This window comes from Aulostomus chinensis, chromosome 11 (genome assembly GCF_037954235.1).
Source record: "Aulostomus chinensis isolate RoL2024-O1b breed Wild chromosome 11, RoL_Achi_v1.0, whole genome shotgun sequence".
NCBI lineage: Eukaryota > Metazoa > Chordata > Actinopteri > Syngnathiformes > Aulostomidae > Aulostomus > Aulostomus chinensis.
This window is the reverse complement of record NC_141330.1, coordinates 15,677,190-15,702,379: the sequence shown is the minus strand read 5'-3', so window position 1 is coordinate 15,702,379 and position 25,190 is coordinate 15,677,190. Positions and strand designations below refer to the sequence as shown.

The following is a 25,190-nucleotide window of genomic DNA, read 5'->3' as shown; positions in this document are numbered from 1 at the left end:
ATGTGCAACCTTGAGTTTAAGTGGTTACATTAAATGTTAGTGTCTGATAAGCATTAGAGCTGCACCTGTCTTTATGACTTGACATTACGCACGAGACTCACACATTTGAATGACTTGATTTTTGTGCACATTTAGACAAAACCGCAAGAACATAAACACTAGTAAGAGCACAAATGTTTGGTCACTCAGGACAGTACAAACATTTGATCTGAGTATGTGTCAATGTGGTGTGGTTGACAAAGATCTGTTTCTTCATTTTTGTGAATGCGAAACATCAAATAATGACACTCCCAACTCGTCCAATAGCAACACTTTCTCTTGCGCCCTGGGACTTAATGACATCAAACAAACTCTTATTTAAACCAATTCCTGACACTGGTCCGACTGTATATATTGATGTTGAAATCCCAAAGTGTCAAACACAATAACCAAGGAAAAGAAAAGGCTGTCAGTAAAGCATGTATAATGCACGGTTTTCACATGTAAATGGATGGCATTGTGTTTTCTCCTGTGTGATGCGATGTCTGTGTAAAGACACTGAGTGTTTGCCTGACCATGCAGGTCATTGTGTGGAGAGCTTGTCCAATTATTCATTACGTCAGTTTAAACAGAGCAAAAGTGACTCGAATCAGATGAAAATCGTAACTCAGTATTGTTTTTTATCAACTTGCATGGAAAAGCCATGGACGATAAGGAACAATGGCTTACAGAGTCAGAGTCTGAACGTCCTCCACCGTTCCTGTCTGATAGGCTCAGGCTGACCTGCAACACAAACTCCCACAAACAGGATCTGGCACACCTGCTGAGCCCATCTGTAAGCATTTCTGTCAAAAATTCTGACCTTTGTCAGACTGATACCTCCATCTGTAATGACATGCAGCCTTTATTTTGGACAGAAACAACAGCAGATAGAAAAGGTGTGTGTCTTGCATAATTTTTTTTTTTTTTTAAAATGAGTAGATTTGGAAAACAAAGTGAGGAGCACCATGAGAGAAACATGCAAGGTTGGGGATTAAATAAACAGGAGTGGACAGAAAGAGAGCCGGTGTTCATGTGCAGACAGAAGAGAAGAAGATTCTGTAGTATATAAACAGAGATGAAGGAAATGGATAGGATGGAAAAGCCTCAGTCACATAATCTCAATTTTTAGAAAAATCAACCATATCACACCTTGTAATGAAAAATTCAGCAGCTGACCTTTAACGTGACATTTCTGACAAGTATGTGAGCTCTACTTATGACGGTCTATAAAAATACACAATAATGGCATTCATCTTTTGAGAAAAATAATAACACCGCATCTGAGTAGATTTTGAACCAGGTTCAGATTATATGGTATTGCCTCCTGTAGACTGCTCTCCTTCTCCTCCTTTCCTGCACTTTGTTGCATTTGAAATCATAACAATTTCCCCCATAATCAGTATAGATATAGTTCAGGTTTTTCTCGGCTTTTATGGCGGCTGACATGGTCACGAACAAGATTTAGAATAAAGCAGAGAACCGGAGTTTGAAAAGTTGTTAAAACCACAAAACAACTTTACGGTAGCTAAGATAATGCCACTGGGAGTCATCCCAGAACCTGAGAAGGATGAAAGCAGAGGGAAACATCAGTGCTGGACGAGGAATAAGAATGAGATGCTGCAGATATTTTTTGTTCTAGATCGGAAAAAAAGTCTGATTTCAGTGAGTAAGAAACCACGCGCTCTTACTGTAACGTGAAATCTACCTGGTGCGGATTAATCTGTGGAGCCATTTGTGGTATATTTATCCTGCTCCAGAGGATGTATATTTGCAGTGCTCCATACGATGCATATTTACACTGAATACATCAGTCAGACAGTTAGCATTCAACCTGCGCTTTGTCCTCTACTGACCCCCATTCTGCATGAAATTGCTTTTGTAAATGTGGAGATAAAACGCTACTAAATCTATATGTCTCCCTCATGTGTCTGCCTGTCTAGTGTGTAAGGAGGCCAAGGCTGACCTGGCATTCCTGGTTGATGGCTCCTGGTCCATCGGAGACGACAACTTCATGAAAATAACTCAGTTCCTTTACAGCACCATTGGATCACTGGATCTGATTGGCTCAGACGGTACTCAGGTGAGTCACGTGAGCACACCCTCACCCTCAGCTGAATTTCTTGACCTCAGAGGATGAATTGATAAAGAGTGATTTCGATGGATCTAACCCTTGCACCATTTTCCCAAATGCACCATTACTTAGAGAAATATTTATGCAGTCTCGACCATTTTGGTCTTTAACTTTCTGTGGATTCACATTCATGACTGCGAGCGGTTCTTGTGTTTGGTCTAAATGTCTGTGTGTATTGAAAATTACTGTATATGACCATTTGTGCAGTGCCACAGTATTAGTTAACCCACAAATATACAAATACGCCTCAGGCTTTTAATTTGTGTTCACTCTCTTAGTAATTTATTCTCAGTTCCTCCTCAAAAGTGCCCACTCATGAGAAGCAGAATTTAAAGCAGATGCTGGGGATCTGGCCAAAAGTGGCCACACTCAAAACCATAGTAATGATGATATGAAGAAATTACATCTCAAAGTGTAATCTGTGGGTCAGATTATACTGTATTTAAAAAAAAAACTATATTTTTGTGGGATAATCTCCAGTGAATAAGAAAATATGCAGAATCAGCAGGAGTTTGCAAACTCTCCTGCCAGTCTGACTTGCAGTGCAGTAGACACTGTTTAAAAAATAGTACCCTAAAATGACAGTATACTGTATTAACCCCCCCACACACACACACCCACACACACACAGAAAGCCAACCACCTCACCTTCTATTCCCCAACTCTCATACTCCGCAAACGTTTCACATCCTGCTATTTCTCAGTAGAATTCTAAAAACTAGATTTCCTTTGGTTGATCAGAATGGAGACAATATTTCTTTATTCTCATAATAACAAGATGAATGTTGAGTACATTTGCAGCTTGTTTTATGAAACCTTCCATTTCTGATTTCGTCTTTGCGTGGTTCTCATGACTGATATAGTGGTGCAGGATTTTTTTTCTCATTGCCAACCCTGAATATACTAAATGTCTTTTCAGGCTATTTGCTTAATTATCATTTTAGTGAATGATTCTTTGATGGTCAAAATGTTTCTGAAAGGATGGTTGAGAGCAGATTGTCATTCTCTTTTCTATGGCCCTACCACTCGGTATGACCACAGCCTTCTAGCATAACAAATATAAATTATCTTTAGTAATTCTTGGCAATTTTTTAATCTGAAACTTGTAACTTAAACATACGACAGTTAAAACAGAACGGTAGTAAAACCGTTAAACAGTAAATTTTTCGCAATTACACAGATATTATGATATGTTGTTTATTAATTCTTTTGTGAGATCATCACTGTGTCTTGCTAGTTGTTCTCATGAGCAAAGTATTGTGATGGCATTGTATCAAACCTAACATTTTCTATTTGGCACAAAGTGTTATTTTTATCAATATACGTTTGATTTATTTTCTATGTGGGTTGTGCATAGAGAAATGTAAAAAACTAAGGATGAACTCTAAACCTCTGTGAATCTGTTTTCACTTTGTGAAAGATAAACAACTTGTTGTTGCTGAGCAGCATTTTTAACACCTCTGCTTGTTTGCTGGGACTTTTTTTTTTGTTGCCTGAAAACATGACTTTTCTGGCAGGATTGGTGGTCTAAGTAACAGCTAGACGCCATAAAAGTTGGAATCAAATATCAAGTGATTTCAACACGGCTGCCGGAAGGGTAAAGGACTAATACAGGATAACATGTTTATCTTGATTGTCAGTGTAAAATCTTCCTCATACTTAGTATTGCCAGAGTGAATGTTCCAGTCACCACTACCTCCAGTAGCTCTCGTATGTCCGGTTCAATAATGCCAGTGTTACCTGAGGCAGTAGCTCCCTGTTGTCTCTTCCTCACTGCTGTCTCTTCCCCCACCATGTCAGCAGAGCTCCGTGGGGCCATTTGTCTCACTGTAGAGATGCCCGCACTACATTTTTCTTTCATTTGTATGTTATGTGCAGCTAAGCAGTTTGCTACCCTCGCTGTGCCCCCTAACCCGCTGGCAGTAGGCTACCAAGAGCAAAACACTGGCTGAAATGTGAGAGAGTTGGCTTAACAGTAAAGAGAAGGCTGGCTGGTAAATGTAGGCTGCCAGGAGCCAACAACAGCACCATTAGCAGTCTGGAGGTAATGATGGTTATTCACCCCTCCTGCAGCAAATAAAGTTAAATTGACTACGGCTATGATTTGGGAGGTTGGATATAAATATTTGAATATACGGTATTTACCATTACCAGTATAGATCAAGGAAAAAAAGTGTTTCTCCACCTCAAAAAGAAACATCAGGTATAATTCTTTAAATGGTAATTTCTATTTTTTTCCCTCAACATCAACCTTATCTCCGTTGTTCTCAAAGTGTAAATGGTCAGTAGGAAAAGTGACTAAAATTGGCCCAAAATTGGCAACCTGGCAACCACGAATCAGTGTAACCGGGCAACTGTCAGTCAAAAGAAGAGCATGCTTGTTTTTGTGACTGATAGACTCATATTGTTATTATACCGAGTGTCTGACAACATTATGGAAAGGATCCCTACGGATTCAGATGTGTGTCTAATATGTGTCAGAAGTCTCACTCTGGAACCTCCTGAGAGTTGCTACAGGAAGATAACAGCGTGAACACTGTAGGTGCAGAGACGGCAGGGGAAGAGTGGAGTACACAGGCGGAGTGCAGGGAGTATAGCTTAATGTTATGTAACATATTAAAAACATGGATATTGGTTCATGTTTGTGCAACTAGGGGATTGTGGCATCTTAATGGCGCTCTGTACTTTGTACTACTTTCATAGGCAACAGGAACTCGCTGAAGTTGTGACTAATACTGTGCTATATATGAATCCAACTCCACTTTTGCAAACCAATTTCTCTAGAATGACCACTACCAGTGAAAGAGGAGGATCTACAAAAGCATGTCACAGCGACCTTTGAGCACCAGCATTTTTTTCAGCTCCTTCCCCGTGGATGTTTACTCTATTAGAAGACATTTCCTCAAGGTACCCCTGAGGTATTGTATTTAGTTGAAGTGACAGTGACCTTTGACCACAAGTCAATCAATCAGTGGATCATTTGAGCCAAATTCCCTGAAGCTGTTCTCGAGATATTGTGTTAAAGAGAATTGGAAAGACAGATGGATGACCTGAAAACATAGTCTTTGCGCTGGTGGAGCTGTCGGCTGGAGGAATTATATTTTCATATGAATACTCAGTAAGCTGTGAAGTACCAACCAGGCTGAAGTGAAACAGTCAGAATGTCTGTGTTGTGTAGGAATCCATTCCATAATGTTGTCAGAGCCTTTACAATAACAATCCGAGCCTGTCAGTGGCTGAAACAGGACCCACTTCAAAGCAGACAGTTGGCTGGTAGTGCAGATTTGTGGTTGCCAGTTGTATATTGTACTCCCTCGCTATTGGCCCAATTCTACTTCATTTTTGTCCCTACTGTATGTATCGTTCAGATCCAAAAATGACAAAAATAGGGTGCAGGTTTAAAAATACCAGAATTATACTTGAAGATCAGATCATCTGAATAATTTGGAGTATTTCCTCAGGCAAACAAAGTCAGCAAATGTTTGAAACATTTGGAATGCATCAGAATAAATGAAGAAATTGCAGGTGATAATGAGGGCAAAGTACATTCATTTCTGGCTTCATAACACTTTTGGCTTCCCACTTTTGTTTTGGAGGAAGCTGAAAACAACCTGCAACACAAATATAGAAACCAATTCACAGGTCCTTATTACTGAAGTGAGTGTGAACGTTCCTTTAAGTCTAAGGATGTATCTTTTTTTTTAATATGATTCAAACTTATTGCACCGTTCTTTCTTCTTATCCCTTTGTCTTTCTCTTTGCCCCTCCAGGTAGCCATTGCTCAGTTCAGTGATGATGCTCGGACAGAATTCCAGCTGAGCTCCCATGGCAACAAGGAAGCGTTGCTGGAGGCTATTCAGAGGATCAGATACAAGGGAGGAAACACCAAGACAGGTCAGAACAGCAGGAGGAAGATTTATTGTATCAATAGGGTTCATGGAAAGGAAGTTAATGTTGTATGACAAAGATGGTAAATTCAGTAGCACCACTGTATTTACAGTCGTAATACCACAATCGTAATACCGCAATCGTAACACCAGAGTAGCAACGCTGTATTTACAATAGTAATACCACAACTTACTTTTAACAAAAACAATCTCACCAGCTGTTAAGGGGCTTTCAGCAGCATTATTTGATATTAGACAGCAGGTGGAGTTTCTTAGCATAGTTTGGGTAACTACTTTTCCCAAAGCCAAAATTCAACGTTCCTTGAAACATTTCAGCCAAAATGGGTGTTTCCATCATGTTTCCTTCTCTGTTGCTGTGATAGAATCTCTAGAACAGCTAGTAAGGGATTTTTCTGATGACTCTCAACTGCCGCTCCCAAGCTTCAGAATAACCTTTTTTTTTTATCTTATTTTAACACAGCCAATCTTCACGAGGAAACTTTGGAAGGCCACTTTTCCTCACTTTCAGGATACTTGTTAAAACTGTCACACGCGCTTCAGAGGAGAAAGGTGTGGAGGGTTGGAATACATAGCAATCAGTTTGGGTTGTGAATCTTTTGTAATATTCATGCAAATGTGTCCAGCTGTGCTAGTAAGCACAAGCTGAATATCACTAACTTTGATGCGTTAATGAGGTTTTACAGGTAATGCCGGTACTTCCAGCAGCCTCAACTCTCTTCAAATCATGGTTGTAGCTCTGGGTTTGCTCTGAGAAATTGTGTCCTTGAGCTTCCCTATCAGCACCAAGCCTAATGATGTTATCATTTCTTTTCTCTTCCTTCATTTATCTCTAACCGGCCCTTCCTTCTCCTCCTTTTCCCTCCTCTTCTACCCCTCGCTTCCCTGTTTTCCTGACCTCTGTTCTGTCTTTGTTGTACTCTATTCTCGCTGCTCCTTTCCCTCTCATTCACATAGCACTCCCTCCTGCAGTCCATTGTTTTCCTCTCATCTCTATGTTCTAGGTCAGTCCCATTAGAACACCACAAGAAAGAAGTTTGCGCAATAAGATGGCTCTCTATCTTATGGATGTTTGTTATCATTGCTTATGTCCAGCCAAGTGGAAAACAAAGGAAGAGGAAAAATCTGAAAACAACTTTTAACGACATGAGTCAAAAAATTCTTGTTAAAAGCCTCCAGTAGGATTTGAACACCTCTCACCCACCAAGTGCTGCTCGCCTGGAAGTGGACAGTGTTACTATTTATAGTTCATCACCTGAGTTTTCTGATAGGAAATGTCTGCCTCTCAGAGAGACCAACTCTTCCCCTAACTGTCCCTTTCATGTCTCCTTTTCTGCCCATTATCTCAGTCTTACATTTAACAGGTGGGAACATGTGGTGTCTAAGCTGGCAGGGGCAGGGCAGTGTGTGTGTGTGTGTGGGGGGGGGGGGTGTCTACAGCAGAACAGAAGATAAAACTTGAAATTTCATCTTCTGCACACAAAGAGGAAGATGAGGCCAGTGTTCGCCTTTTCTCTCTGTCGTCTCCCTCTCTCCTGCACGTAATCACATGAACACACACACAAATGGAACACGACACCCGACAGAATTCATGTACCCTGTATTTTACATGATACCTGTTTATTATAAATATTTATGTGCATTGTTAATGACACTCCAGATTATTTAATGCTTTAGTTTTGATATGTTCCTCCCTCCAGTGAATCTACAGGAGAGCGGCTGCTTGCTCCGTGACACTTGACATGGTGAAACACCGTTATATCTTAGAAACAGCTTTCCAGATATGTCGGGTGACAGCACCGAAACCTCTGTACTTACATCTTACTGCTCTGCTTTTTTGAGAGGTGGCTTACGTTACAACCCTAAACTCTTTTTTTTCCCCCTCAAACCCCAAATTATTGCCCCTCCTCCCTCCTCAAACTCTGTGAGACAGTGTTAGGGCCCCTCACTGTGTCTAAATCCCCCAAAGCCCTCAAATAATAGACTGTAGCTCTCTTCCTCTTAAACCCTTCGCCTCTGGCAGCTGAATCTGTTGGGAAGCAACTGCCAGCCAACAAGAAACCCCTCAGCTTAAATGCTTTTTTTATGTTTTCACAGTAAATGGCGAGCTGACTTTATACCATATGCCCTGTAACCCTCAGGTCAGTCAAACACGTTGGAAATGTAGTTTGAACCATTGAACCATAGTCAGACTCACACAAAGATCCACTTGCTTGTAGCCTCAACTCTTTTCATCAGCGTCATTCGTTCATCTTCTTTTCATTTGCAACCTGGTGCAAATTTTCCTCCCCATTTCATATTAGAAGGCCCCCCCCCCCCCCCCCCACGTCTGTATCAACTTCAAGGAATAAACTTAGTCTCCATAATGATTTTATAAACAGAAAAGAATGTGCTGTCTGCTTACAAGTGGTTTTTTTTTTCCCAATGCCTTTCAGGAGCCTTCCTCTGGGGGCATGTTTTACTGAGGTGTGTTGAAGCCAATATTGTGGGATTTTGCAGTAATATATGTCCACATCAGATTAGTCAGGACCACATCTGCCATATTTGACAGTTTCCCTGGAGAAGCCAGAAGACTTTTCCCTGTTTCAACTTTGATGTAAGACCCGCCATTGATTTCTGAGACTAACGAGCTTTTATTAGTATACGATCGAAGGTATGACCCATGATAGTTTCTCTGACTGCACACTGCAATATATTCAAAACCCATTGTATGTTTCCAATTAAACTGTTCATTTGATTTGCTTTTAGAATTGGCCACAACGATGTGACACATGGGAGCGCGATTAAACGTGTTTTCAAATTGCACGACAGAACAGCACTACAGGAGACAAACAGACCACGAACCACACCCAAATCTCTATTGCTCCCCTTTGTCTTCACCCTCTGCCCTTCAGTCTTTTTGTTTTTTGTTGGGTTTTTTTTTTGATAGAAGTGTGTTTCTGGCCACAGCCCAGCATGTAACATTAATCAGATTTAGTGGGGTTCTATACTGGCCCGGATTTCAATAACCACTTCTACTCTATATTTGAATTGATGTGTATATATTCACACATTATATGGTTTAGGAACTTACTAAAGAACACTTGCTGTTAATATAAAAGGATTTCATTGTAATTCTTAATAACCTTGAGAGAGAGTATCACTCTGTCCTCCTAGTCCGACTGTAGCAAAAACGAAAAGAAGAAACAGCAAATAGAAAACCACTCAGAGAGCGCAGACGTCCGCCATGGCTTTTTTCTCTTTTTTTCTCTTTGATGAACAGATCTGCTGCAAATGTAATACGTTCTCTCTGCCCATGCTACAACTAAAATAGGCCTGGCAGTTTTTGCGTCATCCTGCTGACAGACAAACAAACAGCACTGAAAACATAATCTCTTTGGTGGAGGTAAAAATATCGTACCAAGAGAACAAATGATTGTGATGCTGCAAGGCTTTGGAGGCAAAAACAGTAGAGCTTATTTTAACTATTTTTGTTGTCACACATGGTTTCTTGTAAACAGTTGCCAGACAGGCGGACAAATCCAAACTGACAGGGATTACTTCACACTCACAAAGTGCTGGATCACTGATTCATTATGGGCTACTGCATCCACTGACACATTTCTGTTGTTTTACTCGCTTTCTGGCTTACACTTGTCTTTCCCACCCGCCTCTTACCTCCTCTTAAATTCCACTTCTTCCCGTGTTTCTCATCTCTCTGCCCTCTTACCTGCCCTCGTCCTCCTTTCTTCTCCCTGACCCAACCTCCCTCTCATCTCCCCTCGTCCACAACACTGTCCAGCGTCTCCCTTCATGCCTGGCTAGCTTCTGTAATTCCACTCTTGCCCTGCGTGATCTGAGGATGGTGTAGAAACAGATGTATCACTGACAGATATCTGACAACAGAACACTTGACAGGCCAAGCACTCTATCATTTGTCATCACTGACAGTTCATTTAAAAAAAAAAACAGCTGGAAGAGGTGAGGATGTGGTCGGAGCTTTTGTTTAGGTTAGAAATTGTGAGATACAGATGTAGAGAACCATGCCCGATAAGCACGAAGGAACATTTATGGGCTATTTTCTGCTTCCCACTGGCTTTGTGTTGATGCAGAGCTGCTTGATGCCTCGTGTATGGGCTGTGGAGGAGAGCAATATAATTCACCTACCTTTCAAACACAGCCCATTTATTTAAACTTATGTCACTTAACAACTAGTAGAAAGAGCTGGTAGGAGCTTGAATGCTGCTTCCTCGTCTGAACTGGGGAGACAACTGCATCGTGTTTAATTAGTCTCAAACCCAGAAAAAAAATAGGGGAGTGTAAAGAACAGGAAAACCATTCATACGAAGAGTGTCACTGCTCTGCATGCTAAGCGTGGTGCCGCAATAACAAGGCTGTAACAAGCATGACCTCGACCCTCCCTACACACTCACATCTGTTCAACGCTCACTCTTCAAGTTGAGTTTTGAGACTTTGAAGGCAGGGATGGTACAGACAGCAGTCCCCCTACTGTTCTGGTATCATTATTTTAAGTGCACAATTTGTCATACTGTATGTGTATGAATAAAAGAGACGCATCAGAAAACAAGATTGAAACCTGCAATTCGATGATTATTCCGTCAGTATAGGGATGAACACTGCGACTCATGAGTGGATTATTTTGATCATTTAACACTGGAGTCGCTCATTTGAAAACACAAATGCTGATTTTTCAACATTTTCCAGGTCAGATTTATTTCTGCACTTGAATCCAAATGTTATATACGTAGGTCAAATAGACGTCTGTGCATCCATCCATCCATCCATCCATCCATCCATCTATCTATCCATCCATCCATCTTCTTCCACTTATCCTGTTAGGGGTCGCGGGGGGGGGGGGGCTTGAGCCTGTCTATGCATCCTTTCATTTATATTCAGCAGCATTGATCAGCTCTGACTCCTGTAGTATCTCAGACACACTGAATGAAACAAGTGTTTTTGAGTGGAATAATGGCTGGGATTGCCCATTTAATTATGGAAAGGTCATGCAGAGATTAGAAGATAACAGAAATGAACTATTGGTAAAATCACGATGGCATTATAAAGAACTGACATTATACAGAAAACACCTGCATGTGTTAGGCCCTTAAGCTCAGATGTGCATTGAGTCAAAGCCAGATGAGCACGTTACCTATGGCTCTCCTGTAATTTCTATGCGCTGAACTTTACTTTTGTCATCGAATAACACCAAGGAAGATCACTTTATTCGCATTTTTTCCTCAACAGTAAAGATCATTCCATAGATAGTGTGGAAGAAAGTTCTTTGATTAAAATACAAGATAACTCAGGAAATGCCTTGTCCTCTTAGTCTTGCTGATAAACAGGCTCTTTTCAGTGAGGGTCTAAGAATCCTGCTCTCTCCAGCAGGCATTTTCACGAACAAGCAGTTGAATCCACTTCGGTTGCTGTGGTGAAGGTGTGTCTCGAAACCTTTCGAAGCTGTCTAGACACATTTTATTGACTGATTAAGTCCATTAGCAGGTGATGTCAACCTGTACGCTGTCAAAGGTTCATCGAATTTTAACATTTTAGACTCTGCCATTTCCACCTCAGTTTTTGTCTCCCTCCTCAACATTAAGGTCTCATTTAAATACATAGGACATTGTCTATTTTCTGACATATTCTAAATGGTAATGGCCTGAATCTGGTTTCAGAGGCATCAGGGTCTCTCATTTTCCTGCAATAATTATGGGTTCAATAATGTGTTTTATTAATGTCAGTGGAAAAATAAAGAATATATGTTTTCAATTAGTTAGTTCATTAAAAGTGTACCAAAGGTCAAAAGCATTCAGCTTCATGTTTTTTTTAATGTTTTTTGTTCCTTCTGGATCGCTAAAGAAGACACCAACACGTTTGGTTTGTCTGATATTTCTCAGCATTCATCCTTACTTGCTTTTGGGAGCTAGAAATTATGAAGTGAATCTTTGAGATTATTCGAGAATATGTGTGCTAAATGAGGATCTTTTCACCTTTAGGATTCAAATCTTAACAGACTATGTTTTGAATGTGTTTTTTGTTCAGTACAGGCATGGGTTTCCATCCATGTCATCTTAGTTTGAATATAGATTTGCTTCTTCATAAAGTTTGATTATTTTATGCACCAAAATGTGTTTTCACGACTTTTTTTTTTTGCCCTGACCACCCTTGCTGCTGCTCCTTGTTTATGTCCATTCTACCTCTGGAAGCACTTTACCAAATCCTTATCCCTATCATTTTTGGGCACTGTTGCTAACTTCCTGTGGCAACCATTGGATTATTAATTTTTACAAATTTTTATTATTTCTCATATGTACACCTTTATGGATTTTGTGCACGATGACATTTTATTGATATTTCACATGCTATTTACCATGTCTGATACAGAAGTGTGTCAGACATAAACATTTGTTTCTTTATATAATATACAGTAGAGTTATTAACACAATTGTCTTTGTTTGGATTTGTGCATCAACACCACTTGACAGTGCGACATGAAGTTACATTTTTAATTGTGACAAATGCCTAAACTTAAGTCTCTGTTGACACGAACATGATGTATTTGGGCCAGCTGCTTGGAGGAGCTAAACTTTGAAATACTGCAGTTTGATTTGAAAAGAAATCAAAGATAGCTAAACTTACTCCTCCCGATGAAGACAGTTGGTCCAGTAAAGTGCGGCTGGACAGAAGCGTCTGCTAAACAATGACATAATTTAACATCAAACGTTTACATCTGCAGAGAAATGGACTGCATTCCTATGGAGCTTTTCTACCTTAACATCTCAAAAAGCAACTTTACCATATTGCTTTTTGTTCCCCTGCTCACACTTCAGACATCGATAAAGCCGCCCCGAAAGGCTGCTGGCCTGCTCGTCTGAAGGAGCTGAGGGTTCATTGTCTTGCTGAAGGACACTTCCACACAGAGTCAGGACAAGCCTAGGATCACAGGAGGACTAACAGGACTAAAAGATACTCAAATAGGGGTCAGTCATGTCCTTTTTCCCTCCCTGTCTCTTGTCAGGTCGAGCCATTAAACATGTGAAGGAGTCCATTTTCATGCCCGATGCTGGAGCCAGGAGGGGCGTGCCCAAGGTCCTGGTTGTCCTCACTGATGGCCGTTCGCAAGATGATGTCAACAAAATCTCCAAGGAAATGCAGATGGAGGGTCGGTATTTTCTAGACACACAAGTAATATTACTTCCATGGTAGAAAAAACTGTGAAATACATATAGAGTATATGATTCATTGGCGGACTTTCTTGTTATTAATAGATACAGACATTATTGAAATAATATATTTCCCAGAATCAGTCCTTACCTGTATAAGTGCCAGCATTCTTGCCTTGCCTTCCCTGTAAAAAGTGAACCATTCCATTAGACTCTTTCATGTGAAACCCACCCTTCTAACCATCTGTTCCTGTAGGCCACATTCAACTTTCCACTGTCTCTTAACTTAATATACCGTCTCGTTCTCAGGCTACATCATCTTTGCAATCGGCTTTGCGGACGCTGATTACGGTGAACTGGTGAATATAGCCAGTAAGCCCAGCGATAGACATGTCTTTTTTGTCGATGATCTGGATGCTGTGAAGAAAATCGAGGAGCAGCTCATTACCTTTGTCTGTGAGGCTGCCACTGCCAGTGAGTTACGCCATCTTATGTTTTAAACAGACAGGAGTTCAGAAACATGTCAGACAAGTGCAAACAGAGGGAAAGGGGTATACATGAAATCCAGAGAGGAGCCTTTGTTAGTGGAGAGACATAAGAAGGGAAAGATTTATTTGATGGATGAGAACATGAAATACTGAGGACGAAAAAAACAGACACTATTTTTTGTCTTTCAGCTTGTCCTGCTGTTCTGATGAGTGGTAACACAATGGCAGGTAAGACGTTGGCAGAGAGCTACGTATGAAATCACACAAACTGACACTGTCACACTTGGATAGAACGCTTAAGATGATGACAACTGTGTAATGCACTGACAGGCTAGTGCAGACTGTGGCAGGAGTACCACAGAGGAGTACTAAGAGGTGATTGTAGGTGGGGGCAACAGGGCCTGGAGGGGAATATGGAATCTACAATAATGATAAGATCAGACTCATTACAATCACTCCTTGCAGAAACGCTGATGTGAAACGTGGAAGAAATGTTTGTTTTAGGCAGTTTGTGTATATACTGAGCAAAAAAATCCTTAGTGTACTGTCTCTTCTGACCTCGGTCAATTGTGCCCTCCAGTAAAATTGGTTTAGAACCACCACTGGGAGAACATGGAATGAGATGATGGTGGTTCTAATGAAGATTTGTCCCCTGCAGGCTTCCGTATGATGGAGAAGTTTGGCCTGGTAGAGAAGGAGTACAGCACCATACCTGGAGTTTCTCTGGAGCCGGGTTCGTTCAACAGCTACCCCTGTTACAGGTTACACCGTGATGCTCTGGTGTCACAGCCCACTAAGTGAGTAAGGACGTGTTCATGCTAAGGGTACACCAGCTCTACTACAGCTTCATTTTAAAATGCAAAATTTGATATGTGAACCACATATCCACATTAAACGCATCCATTTAGAAACCCCTAAACCTCTAATTCAACATGCATAACAATGTTTGGGCATTGCTGTATTTAATAGCAGCATGAGTGCAGTTCGAGTCTGGAGTGCTTATTCTGGGTGAGGTCAGGAAGGCTGGAGACTCGAACCGTTGCATGGGGTGGTAACTTTATCAATAAGGTTTTTCTTTAAAAGGAGGAGCAAGAAAATGTGCAGAATGAACCTGTTTGACCTCTACAAAGGACCGCATCTGCATGTGAAAGGAAAAAAAACATCAAAATTGAGGGCACCACTAGTGTTCTTAGGTAGCTTGAACATTGTATTCCCTGAGTAAATACAGCTTAAACATTTAAACATCACAACCAAACCTACGTAGCCTCCATGATTTTGTCTTTTTTGTGTAGGTACTCCTTTTCAATTTCCATGGCCTCTTTCTGGTACCATTCAAATATGTCTTTTCATTTACTTGGCAAATACTCCGGGTATGTGCAGCCTTGAATGTCTTGTCCGGTTCCACCTCATCAGCTGTCCAAGCAAAGAAATCTCTGGTCTTTTTGGTCTTGCTGCTCTGCCTCCGAAGTATTTTCTTCAAATAAGCAACCAACCACAGAGATAATGCTCATGCTTCCTGTTTACTCTGGCGTGTGCACACCTCACGCTCATGAATGGTCATGTATTATGGGTTTTCAGGTGGTATACACATTAAATCTGAATGGTCCAAAATGGAGCGGACAGAAATTTTTCTTCTCTTTTTTAAACTGCTGTTTTGAAAGGAAAACATATCAGTATGGATGTTGCCTCAGTAGATAAATCTGAAAATGCAGAGCACAGTGCATGAGAAGACTCTTGGTTTTCAGATCCTGTGTAAGAGGTTGTCAGTGACAAGTGATATATTTGTGAATCTTAATTTTCATTTGGTTCAATCTTGATTTTCAAGGTTTACCGTACTCAGTTAAACCACTTCCTCAACCTAGTTATTCATGTTCTGCTACACCGTAGCCAAATTTATAATTTATTTGTTTTACTGATGTATTTTTCTGTTGTCAGAAAATCGATTCCAATGCAGCCAAAAAAAAAAAAAAAAATCGGTTAAACCACTATTTTATTTATCAGAAATTAACCACAGGTCAGCTTTACTTTCTGACTGATATCATAGAATAAACCATAAACAGACAGATTTGGGGTGTCGGGTTTATTAGTTCATTATGCTCGGGTGTCTTTGAGATTAAGATCACGAGGCACCCAAGAACAAGTTCTGGATACACGAGAGTTATGAATAAGTTTCACAGAACAATCATGGCCAGTTCCAAAGACGAGTGAGCTCCTTGTATTTGACCCTTCATTCACATCGCAACAGACACATAACTAGAAACATCCATTCCTATCATATCGTCACCTTCTTTATCTTTAGAGGCACATTTTATTTTTGACACACTGCTGTTAAATCCTGCCAAATTTAACCTTAACCTTCGAGTGATTTCTCAAGCAGTAATTTTAGACGACTCAACTGTTTATCCACCCATGTGTGACTCTCCCTTCTTCTCCTTGAAATGGGGAGTGGTAACATTCAGTGGTCGCAAACAGAAACACGCAAAGCCTTTGAATCATCAGCCAGCGGTGCACACAGAGTCCTAGAGGTATTCAGCACTCCTGCCAGTGAGAATGACTGAATGTTCCAGCTAAAAGCCAACCGCATGTTAAAATGTTTCCTGTTATCTTTAGATTGTGCTATTTTCAGGTTTCAACCAGTAATAACTAGCAATAATGCTGTATACTTGCTAGTGTACACACTGCGCAAACAGTACTCATCTTCAGTGCTTAATGATCGCCACAAAAGCCTTTAAGATTGTAGCATTTCAGCCTTTTTGTCTTTTCAGGCATTACAATAATATTCAGCCACTTCATCACACTCGATGGTTGTTTTTTGCTCGTAGTCTCAAACCTTACATTGATTATAGTTGTTACAACTCATCACAAGAATTATATTTAAAATACCTGCAATTTCTTCTACAAACTAACAAGAAAAACTGTTCACCACAATGTTCAGTTTCCATGTTGTAAAACTGGAAGCATCAACTGCGTATTCAAAGGGAAAAAGGCATGAACACGTGCATCTATAATACTTTACTTCATGGGACACTTGTTATGAGACAGAAGTATGAATTTGCCCAAAAGAATGTGAAATGACACACAAACCTGAGGTTCTTGCTGGGCAGTTTCGAAGAGTGGACCACAACACAAGAGTAGAATGTAAAATATGAAATCATTGAACATAAAAACATGGCAAGAACTGGCTAAAGTGCTGTTTTAATATTTGTCTTTGTACCATGTTGTAATTTTGAAGATTTTCTGTGCTTTTTTTTTTTTTTCAACCAGCTTTAACTTTACTCTCCTCGACTGTGATTGTTGAGTTTGTGAAAAGAGAGCCATTGACAAGAGCTCTGAGAAGGTGTAGCTGAGATGATTTGAACTTGAAGTGCTCAGAGGCAGTTAGCCAAAAAAAAAGCCTTGACTCTGATCAAAAAGAAGCTGGCGCTGAAAGACAGTTGAAGGCAGCCAAAAGCACTCTAAAAGCATTCAGCAGGAGTGAAAAGAGACTTGAAGAAGACACACAGTGGGTTCTTGCCTTTAGGGCAGAGCTAAGCTCAGTATATTGTGTGAGTGTGTGTGTGTTTACCTGCTCTTTAATGTGTGGAACAGGTACCTCCACCCAGAAGGTTTGCCCTCCGACTTTACCATTTCTATGATGTTCCGCCTCCTGCCTGAGACGCCGCAAGAGCCCTTTGCATTGTGGGAAATCCTCAATAAGGAGAACGAGCCATTGGTGGGACTTATCCTGGATAGTGAGTTTCTTGGCTTATGCTTCTTAATCTCCTTAATGACTCACCTGCACCAGAACACATAAATTACAAGGACAGGCTGAAACAGCAGGTGGCTCCTGTAGTCCCAACATTTAGACACAGATGCATCAATCAGTCTGCTTTAATTGAACCCTGGCATGGTTAATTTGGGCGATTGTGATTGTAGTAATTGTACTCTGGTGCAGACTAAAACAACTGATCTGAGACCACCTCTCCAAACCAGCCTCCGCCCTTTTCCAAGCAAGCTTTTGTACAGTTCAAATGCAGTGGGAGCAAAATTGAATTCCCGCCCCGGATGTCTGCACATAGTATTTGTTGAGATGTAAACAAAACAGCAGCGAGAGGACTGACTTCTACTGATTTCTACTGAATTATGAGGTTTGCGAATCACCTGGGGCCAAAGAGTTCACGTTATCTCGTGATACATTTTTTACCAATTAGATTTTTGTGAGCACACATTCAGCTCTGCTCCTCCATACATGTGTTTTCTTTTTCTTTGCTGGAAATTGTACATCGTGAAACCAAACGTGGATGAATTAAAACAAACCAAAAGTATTTTTTCCAATAAAACTTGGACTTTTCAAACTACAAGCATGAAAGTCCCCTCAGTCTTTTCTTCCTATTGTAGAAGTCCTCCCTCAATTGAACGGAACATGTGAGAAAACTCCATCACCTCAGACTTAGAGGTGCTGAAACCAAAGGCACATCTGAAGGTACCGTTTGATGAAAAAGTCATGTAAGTCAGGCCAAAAGCGATGAGGTGGTGATAACAGAGATGTCATTAGCTTGACCACTAGCTGTTTGTGAGAAATGTCACAGAAACAGTAGGATAGCTCAGTTAGAAGTGTTTTCAGTACGAGGAAGAAGCACCTCAGGCGTAAACTGCGACACACACACATGTTTCGGACATCACTGACTGGAGGGAGGCCCACAGTCCTCTAACTTTGAGATAGAGATTATATTACCAGCTGCTCTTGATGAGCCTGGGATACGCAGGAGTAGCTGGAGGAAACTGCAAGGGAAACATCATTTCAGCTGCTCTCTGGTTTTCCTGTCGAGGTTATTACAGTTACAGAGAGCAACACGGAAACGTGTGGAAAATCACGCTACAGTATGAGCCCTGAAAACAAGTTAGGCAAATGTTTCATGGCTCAAAATTCAAGGGAAAGGTAAGAAACCTTTTTGCTGATGAATATTCCAATACAACAGCTGTTTTGGGAAAAAAAAAAATTGGAAATCTGTATTAAAATCATTTTGATTACAGTCCAGAAATTAGTCTGGACATTTGAATCGTCATCTATAAAAGGGTAAATAGAGATTCAAGGTTTCAACAACAAAAATACCACCACTCTCTATTCTTAACATATTTATTAACATACTCCTACCAACATGTTTGTAATTTAAATGTCTCTGTAATTTGCTAGGGTTTTATTTTACAGTTGCAGCACCTACTGAGTCACATGCATGAAGAGAACTCGTAAATGCAGGGGATTTTTGTTTTTCTTCACGATCAGGAATGTTACACAAACTGAAGAAAGCAGGCATTTTCAAGGCACAAGGAAATTAAATTAACTGATTTATGAATTACTCAGTAAGACTGACATATAGTCACACATGCCATTTTCAAAAGTAATAATAATTCAGATTCCTGTTAAAGGAAAAGGAACAGTAGGTCGCATTTAATTTAGTTGAACACCAGAGACAGTGACATGATTAATCTGATCTGCACATAAAACTGGTTTCTCTTGTCTGCCTACTCCTACCACCTCCTCTCACCTCCCACAGACTCTGGGAAGACCTTGACTTTCTTCAACTACGATTACAAAGGAGACTTTCAGACTGTCACCTTTGAAGGAACAGAAATCAGAAAAATCTTCCATGGCAGCTTCCACAAGGTTAGTCTGTTACTTGCCTTTCAGTGTTAAATGATAAACGTCTGAGTCATTATAAAAGCAGAACACATTTGCAGTTTTTTTTTTTTTATATGATCATTGAATGAGTTGTTTTTTTTTCTTAGCTTCTGGATTGAACCTTGCTATTATAAAAATGTCTGTCATCCCTGGTCCATTAAAACCAGACCTATTACTAATCAGAGAGCTACAGTGGCTACATGCTCACACCTCAGGTTGTAAACCCACATCGCTCTTTTTCTGTAGAAGTTTTTCAGATAAATATTGAAACTCTTTGAAGAAGTGGGGAGCCTTCGGGCGAGCTGCTGAGAAAAAAGAAAAACAAAAATCAGGAAGCTGTGCTGTTTCGATGTGTTTGAAGATATGAAACCTGCTGGATGCATTTTCAAGTGGCTGTTTGGCTAAAAAGTGCTTTCTGTGTCGAAATTGTGTGTGTGTGTGTGCATGTGTGTGTGTGTGTATACAGTTGGTGATAGCCCCCTCCTATCACTCCCTCCTCCTCTCCCACTGTCTCCTGCTCCATCCATGAATGTTTACCAACCAAAATGTCCACAGAGAGAGTGAAAACACTGATTTAATCAATCAGTCCATCAGTCAGACTTTATTTGTATAGCACTGTCATACAAGATTTAACACAAAAGAGCTTTATGCGATAAAAAAACTCCAATAACACATATTTTCCCCAACACCACCCACCCTGGGCTGTGTTATAAATAACAGACACAATAAAAACAGGGACTGAAGAGATGTTATCTGCAATGAGGAAGCACCACAGGCTGGATTACAAATAAATAAATAAATAAATAAATAAAATACTGGGGGTGTAAAAGTGTGTTAAACAGGAAGGAAGAATAAAGGTAGAAAGATAAAATTAATGAGATATATTGAGGTGATTAAAAGGAAAACACCCAAGAAAATAAAGTGAAATAAAAGAATATTAGGTGGTAAAATAACAGGTACAAAAAAAAAAAAAAAAGCTAAAATAGGTACCCCTTCACTTTTGTCTCCAAGTGGACATTAAGATTTTATACACTGAAAAACTACCCTTGTTAAATGCACAATGGTTAATTTATTTCACACTCGAATGAATTAACGATCGCTTTTATTCAGAGCTAAAGAAACAAGAGCTGAAGACGTGTGACAGCACGTATCAATGCACAACTAAGACTTGAGTGCGAGTTGGTCCAGTCTTCAGTGGTAGATGTCAGACTGCGGCGGAAGAGAAGATTTTGTCTCGTCCTCCATTAAATTGTCTGACAAAGACATTTTATATTTCCTTTCGTCTTTGAGGCTTTATCCAAATATTTGTATGTAAATTATGTTGTATCCAATAGGTCAGACGGAATGGAAATGGTGATGACATTCTCTCACCTAAAGACAATATTCTAATCACCCGGGAGAAAAAAGTGTTATGTGAAAGAAATAAATTGTGGGATAACTAGATGCAAATGCCTGCACCAAACAAAATAACGACTTTGCTTTGGCCTCAACAGCCCAGTGAATGATTCATCCACACCACAAAACACTACGGCAGGAAATATTAACAAAGAGAGGGAACGTTGGACTTACCTTGACCAGGTGGACAGAGAAGGAACTCATCATGGAGCTTTTGTTCCTGCAGAATCTGCAAATATAAACATTTGCTAACAAGTTCAATAGGTCAACTTGTAAGATGTACAATTCAAGAGGCTGCTACAACCAAATCTCTTTGACATCTAGCCAGTTATTACACTATTATAACATGAGTTGAAGCGAAATAGCTGATAAAGGGTGCGCTCATACAGTATCAAGATATGAACACAAGATTGTCCTTTTTCACAAAGCCGTGTACCATCAAGATGATGATGGGAAAAAAAAGCTCCAAAATGTTGCTTTAAAGGTTATAATTTAGAGTCAGTGTTCTGTTCAGTGATGAGCTGATGCAATATTTTGGAGCTGCTTTCTTCATTGTTTCTTCAGTGGATCTCTGTTGGTTCCTGCTGAAAATAAACCAATTCTGTCTTTTCTACCGTGATGTAAATTCTCAAAATGTCAGGGAGTAGCTGTCTATCATCCCCCGCACCTTTTGTCTTCCTTGTCTTCTGTCCATCAGTTGGAGAACATGACAGTGTTCAGAGAGGAAACAGATGCAGAAGGCTGCCTGGCCAGAGGAAGTGTGTGTCTTTTATTTCGACAGAATGACAAGTGAATAAGAGTCTGTGTATGTATGTGTGCACGCGAGTGTGCGTGCTTGCGTGTGTGTGTCTGTCTGTGTGTGTCTGTCTTTTATAAAGGGATTACCATATGAAGTCACCGTATGTGAAAGCAGGAACACCCAGCAGGACTTGTCACCCCTCATTGAGGCTGACGCACACACAGAGTGAGACACAAAAATCAGAAACGGGTGAGAAAGAGGGCAGCAAAGGAAGATTGACAGTCAATATGAAATAGAGAAATACAGGCAGAGCAACACAAGGAAAAAAGAAAGAGCTGTCATATCATCTGCATATTCCTCACAGCCATATTGCACTCTAAAAGTTTATGAACACCATTTTGTACATCCCCAAATGATTAAAGACGTGCCATTAAAAAGTCAGCAAGCAGTTAAAGCTGTCCTTATGCACAGTAAAAATATAGAGCCAGGATTTTTTTTTATGTTGCCTTTTAGGCTCTCCAGTTTACAGTAATTCATAATATTTCACATGCTGAGATTCACCGATAATCGATTTGCCATTACAGGTACAATATCCAGCCATCAAGCTAGTGCTTCGTATTTCACTCTCCAAATCAATAGTGGGCTGTTTGTTAGCAAAAAGTTGTGATGCTAAATTATGTAGCATGGGCTAAAGATGTCGCAGAACTGGACAAAGACAACTATTTGTATAGAAAAAAAACATTTATCACACATATCAGAAGTCACCCCATTAACCTTTGAGTTGCCTGTCAAGGCTGCGGATGTTTCTAGTTGTTAAAAACACCTTCATCATTAAACCTGTGAGGCCAAATATCAGGCACCACCACTTCTATTTCTGTTATGATTTCTGGTTAGAAAACCTGCTTCAGTTGCCAAGTTGGTCATTAAACACAGACGGTGTTTCCAGCTGTAATAAAATGTTTGCTTAGCTTTCTGTTTCTCCACATTACAGCATCTCTGTGCCTGAGCTGTGGTCGTCTCCTAACGTGACAGCAGACACATACTGAGCGGGAAAAGCTAACGTTGTTCAGAAGGCAAACAATTCATAAAGTTATGAAGTTTTATCATTTCGGGTTGACGGTTTAAACACTGTGTTTTGGGAGGGCAGGAAGCAGGAGTGAAACACACACTCATTGTACTCACACAGCAGACGTGAAAACATACATGCATGGATGCAAATGCTGAAATTTACCATCCATGAAAATCACCCAAGCTTTACAAGCTGCCAGACAAAGGAGCTCACTGCTCAATTGACATAGATCAGCCCAAGCATTAACACCACTACCTGGTTTGAGGATTAACATGCTCAGGTTGTGTTCACTTTGTCTGAGAGATTTGTTCATTATTTTAACTTTTGAGGTTGTAATTTCTGGTGCTGCTGAACAGTACTGGCTTTTACTAGGAGTTGTTCATAAAATTTTGTCACCTAATTCAAAATACGAGCTACACCTGTTGGTAAAACCCAGTGCAGCACAAACTACAGCCCTCAAAATGACCCTTAAATTACATCAGCTGCTCTCTAAGTGATTTAATAAAAACTGGACGTTATCTTCCTGATTTATTGTACTCTCTTCCAATCCTGTCAGCGGTTTGCCTGATCGGTGAATACACACAACGTCAAATATAGACATTTTGACAGCTGTGTCTGCAGCAACATGATCTCACACAGCACGTTCAAAAGCTTTCGTAACAGTTTAAGGTAGAAAGCGTGTGACGGGGTGCACCTCCCTACCTCTCCTCCTCCTCCTCTACATTATAACAGCAATTCTTACAATATTCTGGTACAAAATACAGCATCGGTGCACCGTACAATAAATTAGCTAACCTCTCTGTGTTCGTTTTGCTGTGTTTTTACTCAGTTAAGATCACATGAAGGTGATTATTATGCCATTATGATGGGTGTTTGTTTTCAAAGTCACTTCAAAGTCAAATGTAATATTATTATCATAATGTTGAGCACACATTGGAGAAAAAATGAGTTCTCAAGTCTGAAAAGTGATAAGAAAGGAAGAGCTGTTACCTTAAAATATAAGCAATGTATGCACGAACAAATGAGGTGCTTTATAATACTGACTCATATTGTCAATGTCTGAGATGGCACTAGCATTAGAAACCACAGAAGTGTGTGTGTGTGTGTGTGTGTGTGTGTGTGTGTGTGTGTGTGTGTGTGTGTGTGTGTGTGTGTGTGTGTGTGTGTGTGTGTGCGCGCGCGTGTTTGTGTGTGTGTGTTTTAGAGGGAGAGATCCATCATGTGCCATGACAAATGACAATGTGCCACTATCCTTCCCTGTATTTCGTCCATGTTTCTCTTGGACAAAATCTGTGTTTGTTGTTGAGCTGAATTATAAAACCAATCTGAAGTCTTGTGGTTTATCTCCTGTCTGCATCAGTGTTTTATTTAATGCATGTCAGCGTAGAACAAAAAGCAACAGTTTTTTTAAACATCCAAATAAGCCTCTTGTTAAGAGATTTTCCTTTTGCAAAGCAAGCAAGGTTTCTCACATAATGTACCAGGTCAAAACTGTCATTTTGTAGAGTGAACTGAAAATAAGTCTCTCTCTCTCTCACACACACACACATGCACACTCACACACACACACAAAAAAAAACATTTAGAGAGGTAGAGATAGTGTAGACATTTTATTACCTTGTATTCACTAAGCCTCACAAAATATCAAAAAAAGTTCTCACTTAATTTTTTATATCAAAACTGTACAATCTAGATACACACACACACACACACACACACACACTCTCTCTCTTGTCCAATGAAGTGTGCTGAATGGAAGATGAGAACAGGAAATCATTATAAAGCAGCCGTCCAGATGTCAGCTGAGGAATGGGCTCTGACACTCAAATATGAAAATGTCCAACTCTGCATTAGTTGCACTGTGTGTGTGTGTGTGTGTGTGTGTGTGCACCTCTGTGCATGCACGCATCTGTGCATTCATGCTCTTACATTTTGACTGTGGGGCTCTACCTTCTAAAGTAATGAAATATGCAGGTACTCATAGTCAGGGATGCAGCCCTCTTTGCAGTTGAATTTCACGGTTGGTAGACCTAAGGAGGCGGTGTGGAGCTCACTGGCATCGGCTCTCTGACTGGACCGACCCATTTGATAACCTAACATCATGTTTATAGGAACTGTGTCACTGGGATCAGTCAGGGAGAAGCTGGGACTCTCTTAGTGCACATAAATGAGGTTAACAATCATTTTGTTTTCTGGACGGTGCCCAGCCATGTGATGATACCCGTTTTACTATGCTGTTTTCTTGTATGTATTGTGACAAAATATTCAACAAACGGAATTGTATGAACTTTCAAAATACCTACAGTATCTGTTCTCAGAATAACATAAGGAACAAAAGTTAGTTTTTCAGCAGAAAAATGTCAGATATGTTGTTATACATAGAGGGTTATTTCATTGTTATCTATTTCGTGTATTTATACATTATTACATTTTTAACCTGTAGTGTAAGGTGTCAAATAATTTCGAGCATTCGAAAGAACTAAGTGTTAATTGGCATAAAATGCAGTACTTTGAAATGTACTTCTCAGCCATATTTTAAACTGTGGCTGTTCATCTTAGGATGTTTGGATCAAAACCTTTCCAAAGACAGTTTGACAAGAAGATGCGTGCTGCTCCACAGGAG

General features: G+C 40.2%; 1 protein-coding gene across 7 annotated transcripts in view; it reads left to right on the top strand.

Moving 5' to 3' along the window:
* Positions 1–25,190, top strand: part of col14a1a (collagen, type XIV, alpha 1a) — a 150,628-nt gene that overhangs the window by 87,704 nt on the left and 37,734 nt on the right. For all 7 annotated transcript variants that reach the window (XM_086218871.1, XM_086218869.1, XM_086218870.1 and 4 more), the window contains 8 exons: positions 1,962–2,101; positions 5,923–6,046; positions 13,073–13,216; positions 13,527–13,691; positions 13,895–13,933; positions 14,364–14,502; positions 17,294–17,436; positions 19,240–19,349. In XM_086218871.1, coding sequence (XP_086074997.1) covers positions 1,962–2,101; positions 5,923–6,046; positions 13,073–13,216; positions 13,527–13,691; positions 13,895–13,933; positions 14,364–14,502; positions 17,294–17,436; positions 19,240–19,349 — 1,004 coding nt within the window. The remainder of the gene's footprint in view (positions 1–1,961; positions 2,102–5,922; positions 6,047–13,072; positions 13,217–13,526; positions 13,692–13,894; positions 13,934–14,363; positions 14,503–17,293; positions 17,437–19,239; positions 19,350–25,190) is intronic.